The sequence below is a fragment of the Saccoglossus kowalevskii genome, chromosome 9, assembly GCF_978046115.1.
Source record: "Saccoglossus kowalevskii chromosome 9, keSacKowa6.1, whole genome shotgun sequence".
Taxonomy (NCBI): domain Eukaryota; kingdom Metazoa; phylum Hemichordata; class Enteropneusta; family Harrimaniidae; genus Saccoglossus; species Saccoglossus kowalevskii.
Window position 1 is genome coordinate 38,614,549 of NC_140649.1, and position 11,823 is coordinate 38,626,371.

The window sequence follows — 11,823 nt, forward strand, 5'->3', positions numbered from 1 at the left end:
TTAGTGGGTGTACTCTCATTTGACATACGCATGTTTTCACATTTTCATATATTCACATATTTTGACCTTAGATAGACCTCTTTATTACATTATTCTGAAACGATATCCTGCTGAATGAAACTTTAGTTTTACGATTGGTGGGGTATTTGAGTTTCAGTTGGTTGCTCATTGTATGTTCGCTCATATGACGTTTATTTAATAATCTTAGGTTGGGTAAAAGATTTTCATTATTTATTGTTCATTCTAAATTTCAGTTTTTATTGTTCATAATTGTTTAATTGTTTCCGTTCTGAAACCATTTCCAGTTGTTATGATTGTGTACATGACAACTTTGCCCCCCACACAATAACAGTGAACAGTGAAGGTTAATTCAGATATAATGTAAATTACACAGAGGTAGCACTACAATACATTTCCCTTTACATTCCATTGTATTACACAACAGTCTTTGTGCTGAGGCAGTTATGGTTCACAACCATCGTCAGTTCTATTGTCTGGGAGGGAGTGATGGCGGGGTACCCATAGCTGCAATTTCTTTTCTGTGAGGGAGTGATAGAAGGGTACCCATAGCTGTAATCTGTATTCTGTGAGGGAGTGATGGAGGGGTACCCATGGCTGTAATCTGTATTCTGTGAGGGAGTGATGGAGGGGTACCCATAGCTGTAATCTATATTCTGTGAGGGAGTGATGGAGGGGTACCCATAGCTGTAATCTGTATTCTGTGAGGGAGTGATGGAGGGGTACCCATAGCTGTAATCTGTATTCTGTGAGGGAGTGATGGAGGGGTACCCATAGCTGTAATCTGTATTCTGTGAGGGAGTGATGGAGGGGTACCCATAGCTGTAATCTGTATTCTGGGAGGGAGTGGTGGAGGGGTACCCATAGCTGTAATCTGTATTCTGTGAGGGAGTGATGGAGGGGTACCCATAGCTGTAATCTGTATTCTGCGAGGGAGTGATGGAGGGGTACCCATAGCTGTAATCTGTATTCAAAGATGATACGAATCGAAGATTGAATACACGTGTTTATCACGTACTATGACAATATAGTTCATTAGACTGCAATGCTTGATAGCAGGATATTGTGTCGGTTATACTGACTCACTAAAGCTGAAATACGTGTTCTCATCAAGACCTGTAAAAGAACATTATGTACATCTTGTCCAAAATAAACTAATTAATGAAAAAATCATGAAAATGTACAAAATTGTTGCACAATATCCATTGCGGGGATTATACTATTACGTGATGTGTAACGTGTAGATATGATATGCATTAATTTATCTGAGGAAATAGGAGCTCGACATGGATTTACTGGGATAGATGGAATGCGTCATAGCTTTTCTGGGATAGATGGGAAGCTTTCCATGTATCGTTTTACTAACTTGTTTACTCTTTAAATGCAGGTATTGGTGTTACATGGCGTTATTATCTACTTGAAAGCTTTTTACTAGAACCACTTGGCAGATAAGGGTCGGTCTGGTAAACATCCTTGTTTTCAAATAGGCATTCGCATTTATCAACTTTTTTTCAAGAATTTAAAGATACTTGTGAGAGATCCAATTGGATGCGCTACATACACTGACGACATACTAAGTGTTGCTATGACGACAGTTGAAGGACCAGTGTCTACAGTGTCTGTCGCCACCGCATTGGGTCCTCCGACGCCGAACGATGATGAAGACTGTCCGGGACTGATCGTACCAGACAACATACGTTACATCGGTATGCCGTTCACACATAACGAAACAGATAAGGAACCTGTTCCACTCTTTGCTCATGTATCTGCTGTTGTGCCGACTACTGTCGTCACGACCGCCCTTTTCGTCAGTATCTGTGCTCTCATTGTGTTTCATCGCATGGACAGACGGACTCGCAACCCGGCATTTTATCGCATGCTTGGGGCGCTGTTATGGACAGACTTGTTTTCTGTTCTAGCTGTTGGAATACTGCCTGTAGTTATTGCTTTCATCGATGAACAACTGTTGCTGCACGTAGAGATGCTGTGTGACTATCATGGTTTCGCAGTTATCGCACACTGGTACGAAGCGGCATTGATTCTGGCGTTGATGGCTACTGAGCGATACATTGCAACGCGCCACCCAGATATTTATCTGGTGAAGATGGAGTCTGGTAAAGTGAAGTGGATGATTGGAATTTCCTTGATTTTGGCCATGTTTCTTGCATGTATGCCAGTCGTAGGATTTGGGAAAAATGTAATACACTACCCAGGCAACTGGTGCTTCATCAATTGGTTGTCTCGAGATACATCCCAGCGTCTCTACGCCAGCCTCTTTATAGCTGTGATAGCCGGCATCGTGATCGGCGTGACCGGGTGTGTAACAAGTGTTGGAATCACGATGAAAATTAAACAACGGGGACGAAGAAACAGCGTCGTTGAATTGAAACACAACATTAATAGGTCACAAAGTGGGGCAGCGCAGTCCAACTCTTCTGGAGTATCGACTAGCACTTCCAGTAGCGAGGTGGAGATGCTTACACTGTTGACAAGCTTTACCTGTGTGTTTATAGCTTGCTGGACGCCTCTCGTCGTAAGTACCAACAATAAACGATTATGACGCAAACCATGGGACAGTCACTGCAAACGTAAATACTAATTATATAATTGTGAAAAACGACTACAGTGAAATCGAACATGGTTCATTTAAACAAGTTATGTCTTAAAGTAAAAAATATAAACCAGGGCATCAATAAGCATTTATACCAATTGCTAACTATATTTCCATTGTTAAATCAGAAACAATTATGAGACCACTTATCATGAGATGATAGCGAGAAATGGTCAATTCCGCAAAAAAGCCATGTCATACAATAATTTGGATATAGATCACGCTCACAACAACGCTTTAGCTGAATTTATATTTTATTCAGATGACGTTTAGTGTAGATGATGTAACCATCTTTATCAAATCGATTTAGTGTGTGAGTACATGTGTGACAGAATTTGATAGGGTTAAAGATCAAACCACTACTTAGTTGTAAAAAAAACTTGTTATTGAGTATTTTCTTATATCCCAGCTTTCGGAAAACATATATATATTGTCATAGTTACATGCTTGGTAACTGACAGGGAATGTCCTAATCATAGTTTCTCGCTACCTCGTTAGCTGATACATCTTTTTCATTCCTCAATTGACTGTCATTCCATACACCTTGTTCAACTTGTCAATGTAATGTATGTAAAATAGACGCATCATGGATAGCTCTAATATACCACAGGAGTAGCAGTTACATTCAGTAAGAAATTCCCGAAACCAATCGAAAGTGAAGTTGTCGAATTTTCAGAAAACAAGAAATTTAACCGCATTTTGGCAACCATGCATGACTACACACATGGATAAATGCTTTAATAATGCAATAGTCGTGTACATGAAGATTGGTTTCCATAGAGATGAGAAAGTCTTGTTTTTCAACTTTTCAATAAAATACGCGAATAACTATATACAGTCAGCATTATGTTGATGTGTACTTATTTCTCCGTCAGCTTTTTGCGAACAAATTATTGTGTTGTGTCATTTTTGGTGACAATTTTGAAATGGATAATAATAATAAATGTTTCAAAAGTTATCAATTTAATTAGCAAATCAAAACATGGATAAAAAGAAGTTTAAACATACTAAAATTAAAAATAAACAGTTGGTATTAATTGTTTTGTAAAAAAGTTTGTGAAACACATAACTCACGCTGAATTCAATTATTTCATCTAAAAAAAGACTACAAATCATTAAAAATGGGAGAAGTTTGATTTTTCTAGTTACTCTAAATTTATTCTAACTCCTTCATTGCATCCAAATATTCTAACTCCCCCTCCTCCATTGCATACAAGTATTCTAACTCCCCTCCTCCATTGCATACAAATATTCTAACTCTCCTCCTCCATTGCATCCAAATATTCTAACTCCCCTCCTCCATTGCATCCAAATATTCTAACTCCCCTCCTCAATTGCATACAAGTATTCCAACTCCCCTCCTCCATTGCATACAAGTATTCCAACTCCCCTCCTCCTTTGCATCCAAATATTCTAACTCCCCTCCTCCATTGCATCCAAATATTCTAACTCCCCTCCACCATAGCATCCAAATATTCTAACTCCCCCTCCTCCATTGCATACAAGTATTCTAACTCCCTTCCTCCATTGCATACAAGTATTCTAACTCCCCTCCTCAATTGCATCCAAGTATTCCAACTCCCCTCCTCCATTGCATACAAATATTCTAACTCCCCCTCCTCCATTGCATACAAATATTCTAACTCCCCTCCTCCATTGCATACAAATATTCTAACTCCCCTCCACCATTGCAACCAAATATTCTAACTCCCCTCAATTGCATACAAATATTCTAACTCCCCTCCTCCATTGCATACAAATATTCTAACTCCCCTTCTCAATTGCATCCAAATATTCTAACTCCCCTCCTCCATTGCATACAAATATTCTAACTCCCCTCCTCCTTTGCATACAAATATTCTAACTCCCCCTTCTCCATTGCATCAAAATATTCTAACTCCCCCTCCACCATTGCATACAATTATTCTAACTCCCCTCCTCCATTGCATCAAAATATTCTAACCCCCTCCTCCATTGCATCAAAATATTCTAACTCCCCTCCTCCATTGCATCCAAATATTCTAACCCCCTCCTCCATTGCATCCAAATATTCTAACCCCCTCCTCCATTGCATCCAAATATTCTAACTCCCCACCTCCATTGCATACACATATTCTAACTCCCCTCCTCCATTGCATCCAAATATTCTAACTCCCCTCCTCAATTGCATACAAGTATTCCAACTCCCCTCCTCCATTGCATACAAGTATTCCAACTCCCCTCCTCCTTTGCATCCAAATATTCTAACTCCCCTCCTCCATTGCATCCAAATATTCTAACTCCCCTCCACCATAGCATCCAAATATTCTAACTCCCCCTCCTCCATTGCATACAAGTATTCTAACTCCCTTCCTCCATTGCATACAAGTATTCTAACTCCCCTCCTCAATTGCATCCAAGTATTCTAACTCCCCTCCTCCATTGCATACAAATATTCTAACTCCCCCTCCTCCATTGCATACAAATATTCTAACTCCCCTCCTCCATTGCATACAAATATTCTAACTCCCCTCCACCATTGCAACCAAATATTCTAACTCCCCTCAATTGCATACAAATATTCTAACTCCCCTCCTCCATTGCATACAAATATTCTAACTCCCCTCCTCAATTGCATCCAAATATTCTAACTCCCCTCCTCCATTGCATACAAATATTCTAACTCCCCTCCTCCTTTGCATACAAATATTCTAACTCCCCCTTCTCCATTGCATCAAAATATTCTAACTCCCCCTCCACCATTGCATACAATTATTCTAACTCCCCTCCTCCATTGCATCAAAATATTCTAACCCCCTCCTCCATTGCATCAAAATATTCTAACTCCCCCCTCCTCCATTGCATCAAAATATTCTAACTCCCCTCCACCATTGCATACAAATATTCTAACTCCCCCTCCACCATTGCATACAAATATTCTAACTCCCCCTCCACCATTGCATACAAATATTCTAACTCCCCCTCCACCATTGCATACAAATATTCTAACTCCCCCTCCACCATTGCATACAAATATTCTAACTCCCCTCCACCATTGCATCCAAATATTCTAACTCCCCTCCTCAATTGCATACAAGTATTCCAACTCCCCTCCTCAATTGCATCAAAATACTCTTACTCCCCTCCTCCTTTGCATCCAAATAATCTAACTCCCCCTCCACCATTGCATACAAATATTCTAACTCCCCTCCTTCATTCCATCCAAATATTCTAACTCCCCTCCTCCTTTGCATCCAAATATTCTAACTCCCCTCCTCCTTTGCATCCAAATATTCTAACTCCCCCTCCACCATTGCATACAAATATTCTAACTCCCCTCCTTCATTCAATCCAAATATTCTAACTCCCCTCCTTCATTCAATCCAAATATTCTAACTCCCCTCCTCCATTGCATCCAAATATTCTAACTCCCCTCCTCCTTTGCATCCAAATATTCTAACTCCCCTCCTCCTTTGCATCCACATATTCTAACTCCCCCTCCACCATTGCATACAAATATTCTAACTCCCCTCCTTCATTCCATCCAAATATTCTAACTCCTCTCCTCCATTGCATCCAAATATTCTAACTCCCCTCCTCCTTTGCATCCAAATATTCTAACTCCCCCTCCACCATTGCATACAAATATTATAACTCCCCCTCCACCATTGCATACAAATATTCTAACTCCCCCTCCACCATTGCATACAAATATTCTAACTCCCCCTCCACCATTGCATACAAATATTCTAACTCCCCTCCACCATTGCATCCAAATATTCTAACTCCCCCTCCTCCATTGCATCCAATTATTCCAAATATTCCGTGTTCCAATGTGCCCACTCATCTATATCTCATTTTAGCCTGAACGTCAATTTCACCTCAAAGTATGTAAATTCTGGTCCTGTTTTCAAAAAATACGTTGTCTTTAAATTTGCGAGTCGTTATAAATATGTTAATCGTCAACTCTATATAACTTAGTTAGCAATGTTGCGGTGACAGTAAATCACGAAAATACACCCTCATGAGGTGACTAAATATACCCAATATGTTTTCATGCAGGCGAAAGTATTGGTAAATACTTTGGAAAAGACAGTGTCACGTGATTCATCTGTAGAATTGATTGCGTTTCTTGTTTCACTATCACGTCTCATCGTAAATCCAACCGTGTTCATTGTTTCACGAATGCAACTACTCAGACACATCTGCTGTTCAAAAAAAGATGAAAGTCCTCAGATCAGCTCCACAGAGCCAGTGGACAGATCGTACGATCCTAGCGGGAACATCGTGCCAATCGAGAGTTGCTGCGAGATTTGCTGCGGGCCAACATGGTGGCTTCGCGACAACGAGGCAGATTCGAGATTTTCGTACTTCAGTACAGGACGCACAGTGTACGGAAGTGAGTTTTCTGGTGTGAGCTGCCATGCTGAAAATATATCAACAGAGAACAGTACTGAGATGAAAGCAGTAGTGGACTTGGCAAATAGGTATGGTAAAACTCATTTGACCACGGCTTTATTTTTCAGTTCTGCTGTCATCGGTGATTGTCCGTCGTCGTCGTCGTCGTCGTTAACTTGTTTTCAATTGATCTCGTCTTGAAAAATGTTAAAGCGGGAGGGTCGTCACCTGCGCACGCGCGGGAATTGAGTCCCAAGCGATGATAACAACACACACGCAAAGGCTCATGGATAGACGCTTGTTTGTGAACACTGACACGCTATGGCCATCTGACGCATGCGCAGGTGACGACACGCCCGCTTTCACTCTATTGCCCTTATACCTGGCACATATGTTCATTGGGTGGACTTCTACGATCATTTGGTGACGGCATCTTCAAATCTTTGTTTTTAATGAATATTTTTGTAAATTTTGTTTTATGCTTCCAAATAAAATACAAATTACAATATGTGGTCTGCTTCACCAGAATGTCACAGAATAATTTGCTATGATTTGTTTACATTTTACAGAGACGTACTTCTACCCGGATGCACCCCAAGTCCTCTCCTGCCGAATCGTATGGCCTCACATGATCACCGTCGCGAATCTGTAGCCTGATGTGAAGTTCTGTACATTATGTCTATTATGGGTTAATAGTATCACCACTATATATTTTGGGTTAATAGTATCACCACTATATATTATGGGTTAATAGTATCACCACTATATATCATTTTAAGATTATTGGATGCAATTGAGGAGGGGAGATGTCCAGATTGTACAATGATGACGTGTTTTATGATTTGGTATTTACTGTGAACTTATTGATAGGTATTATTTGGCACGTATGCGAGAATTAGGACATGAATAAAAGACGCAATTAGTTCTTAGACTTATCGCAAATATGCGAGTTGTTTGTAGGGGATATGATCTGAATATAGTGGGATGCTGTATTTTAAACGTTACGCACACTGATTTACGAAAACATCAAGTTACCACGCCAATATTTTAAAAACCACGCACAATTGTAACTCGATTTTCAATTAACAGAACTTACGTTAGTGATTTTTAAATATGGGCGTGGTCATTTTTGTAACTCGGTGTAACTCAAACAATTGGGCATCTTGAATGAAATATCAAAGTACAAACATACTGGTGAATTGGGACTGTTCCTCGTTACCGTACAGTGCTTACCGTCAGTCAGTAAACATACTGGTGAATTGGGACGGTTCCTCGTTACCGTACAGTGCTTACCGTCAGTCAGTAAACATACTGGTGAATTGGGACGGTTCCTCGTTACCATACAGTGCTTACCGTCAGTCAGTAAACATTGAGTAATTGGTGTCAATGCTTGTTAAATATTTCATTAAATTTTATTTTTAAAGTACATGTAGTATCAAACATTCTTCAATTAATTGATATAATGTACATTGTGATTTACAGCACATTTATTTATATTGATGAGATTTCAGGAGAGATGATTGAAGTCTTAATGGATTTCTTTCTTTCTTTGTGGTACATTTTCATGTACGACCATATTACAATGTGGCTGGTCAAGTTTGCATGTTGTAATGGCACCTAAACCACATTTAGATTTACTACGATGTAAATAGTTTTTATTCAATGTCTTCACATTCATATTATTACAGTTCTTGATAATTTAAATAATTTAACTTTTCAATTTCAATATTTGTCTATAATTATATTTTAATATTCAGAAATTCGTATTATCTTATTAATATTATTCAATCCATTTTATCTGTTCATATAAACCAATTTTTAAACAAAAATATGACAAGGGATCAGATAGATGTGATCGTGTATAAAACATTTTTATTTTTCAAATTTTTACATTACCTACCATCAAGTCATCGATCCATACAAACAAAAAGTGGTATACAGAATGCTTTAAAACATAAAAAAGGGAAAAGAAAACACGTTAGACAAAAAGGGGAAAAAAAAGTAAAAAATAACAAAACTCTTCATTTAATATATTAGGTGTATTTGTGTAGTGAAGTATAACAGTGATAGTTACGTTATTGTTGTTATCACATTGTTTTATTTCTCTATGAGGTTATTCTTGTTCAAAATATGTTTCTCTGTTTTGATTAAGTGTCATAATATGCGAAATTGGTTAATAGTCGTACAACATCTACTTTCCAATGAATAATTGATTTAATATACATTTCTTGACAGCAGTTTTACAAGCAATTTAAAAATTAACGGCCGGAATATTTTCCCATAAATCACCAAGTGTTTTACGACAACTTTATGCCGCTGAACAATGTCAAAACAGGTGTTCGAGATTTTCTTTAGTTTGAAAAAAACACTATAAAGATTATTACGTTTTGTTTACTCCTATTTAAAGTAACAAAACCATTTTCATTCGTCACAGTCACAAAGTTCCAGAATATTAGCAAACGTTTCCAGAAAACGAGATCTACTGCAATATTCTATGCACCTGAAAACCCTTCATACGATATGAAATTAACATCCTTATTTAATAAATCACTTATATATACAATTTTATTTTATTGTGTATAGTGCACCAAATAGTTCTTGATTAAAATATACTTGCTATTCCAAATTATTTGTGCTGCAGCTTCTTGTATATTAGCCAGTTCTTTTGAGCTGACTAGCTAAATCCTGAAACGCAAAATGTCTAGGTAAAAAGACGCAAATTTAAATAATAGTCCACCATATACACTAAAACAGTTTTTAGGCAAAACAGACCTGACTTCTGCAGTGTTAAATATTTAACTAATCTACGACAGTTTCAAAGCGGCACCCTTTCTAAAGTGTTATCACAGGGATATTGCGTTAACTTATATGAAATATTTTGCTAGAATAATCAGTCATGCAATTTCAAAACAAGGCTTGCAGGCATTGAATGCCATTACTATTAAGCAAGACGAAAATTTGAAACGTGTTCAACGTCGAGCAAAGTGTATTGTACCCAAAAGTGACACACTATACAGTGACGCGTTTCATGCTCTGAATAAAATATTTTTACTGTTTCTACTTGACTGATCACTGGCGATACACATTCAAAGGTCACTGATCCAAGTGGGATCAATCAAATAAAATACCAAATCAATACCAATAAAAACAAGATGTCAGATAATCGATATATGCACTCCTATGAATTGGGTGCCAAACTTTGATTTAAAAACACACTTCAAAAACAAAGATTGTAGTGTTTAAAGATGCAGATTCTCAGGAGGCAACAGTACTGTTGACATCTCTCCACTGGACATCAACTAACTATTTGCATTCCTTGGCAATTCAACATCTGTCCATTGTCATATGCTATGTCAACTCTAATTAGTCGTATGCTTTACATGCATTCCAATCACTATAACTATTAGAGTTGATTTGCATACAAAGCAGAGCTTGCAACATGATAGGTATTCCTAGAGGGCGTTCTCTTACTTTATAGTAGTCACACAATGAATATAATAAGGCAGTTCATATTTGTTTCAGTAAATCATTGTTTTGACAGACACCTGTACAAAATAATTGGGCAAAAGCCAGCTAAGATTTTTTGTTGTCTTGCATGTTTTACAAATCTATTCACGTAAAAATGCAGCACTTTTTTCTGAGAGGGGGAATATGTTTTTATACTAAAATATCTGAATTACTTTGAATAAACCTGGAATTTATGTCCCTTAAAATAATTAAACAAATTAGGCACCAATGTTTTTGTAAGATATTTACATCAATCAAGGGTATTTGATAGACTACTTTCCCACTGCTGTTTCAACTCTAAAACTTGTTTGTTTTCAAAATTAATTATGACATTGCATATTCATATTGATACAAACTATTATAAGTGAAATAATATTATACAACGAAGGGCAAGGTCACTAGAGTTCAACTATGTTTTAATTTTGTTGCCAAATTGTTTTTTTTTCTTCAAATAACCAACAGTAACAGTGTATCAGGAATATATTGTGCTAAATATGCGACATAATGATGATATTTAATTTGTTCATTTATTTGTACATTTACATTGATTTTGTGACTATGCAGTGGAGAATATTTTTGAATTTCAGTTCGATTCCTATAAATTTAAGGTTCACTGTAGAATGATTTATTGAATTGAAATGAAGTGGTATGGGTAGATAGTGTCTTAATATGAGTACGAATAAATTAACGGGATGTAACAACCTGGTTTTTAAGGGTACTGGTCGTCGCACCACGCATGCGGGAGTTATGAGTCTCATATGAACAAAGATGGCGACTTTGACTATTGCGCAGTGAAAAAATGTGTGTGTGGTTTTTGGTGAGTTTATCACCTAAATTTGGACAACATTTGTACAAAACAATAAGCGGGAATACTTTACGTACACTTCATTACCTTGAAGTATATAGAAGAATATAGGGTAATGGTGGGAAGTGCATATGGGACTGGTCTATTTTAATGACTTTAGTATTACTACGTTTTAAGGCGTTAGGGTATTCGTGCAGTGCGTGATATTGCTGGTTTTATAATGTGCTTTTGGATAACCTCGCCCCGAAAATATTCAAAAAACATGATGCTCATATTGGTTATTTTAGGGGCAAATACGTCTTTGTCGTAAAAATTAATCACCGTGGGTCCAAATCATGAAAATATAGTCTATGTAACGTTTCCAGCAAATGGAGCCAGACAATAAAACACTTTCAAAACGCCCCATAAAAAGATTAGCATAAGTAGAAGCAATTTTAGTAGGCATGGCACTGCCATGTGTTTGCAGATAGTGCTGGTCATTAAACTCAAAATTGTTGCAAGTTCA

General features: G+C 37.6%; 1 protein-coding gene across 1 annotated transcript; it reads left to right on the plus strand.

Annotated features, from left to right (window-relative positions):
- The first annotated feature begins 1,559 nt into the window (after positions 1–1,559).
- Positions 1,560–8,995, plus strand: LOC144352904 (prostaglandin E2 receptor EP3 subtype-like). The gene is made up of 3 exons (XM_085503853.1): positions 1,560–2,551; positions 6,671–7,095; positions 7,576–8,995. Exons 1-3 carry the CDS (start codon positions 1,604–1,606, stop codon positions 7,661–7,663), a joined length of 1,461 nt encoding a protein of 486 aa, XP_085359979.1. The 5' UTR covers positions 1,560–1,603; the 3' UTR covers positions 7,664–8,995.
- Positions 8,996–11,823: the final 2,828 nt, after the last annotated feature.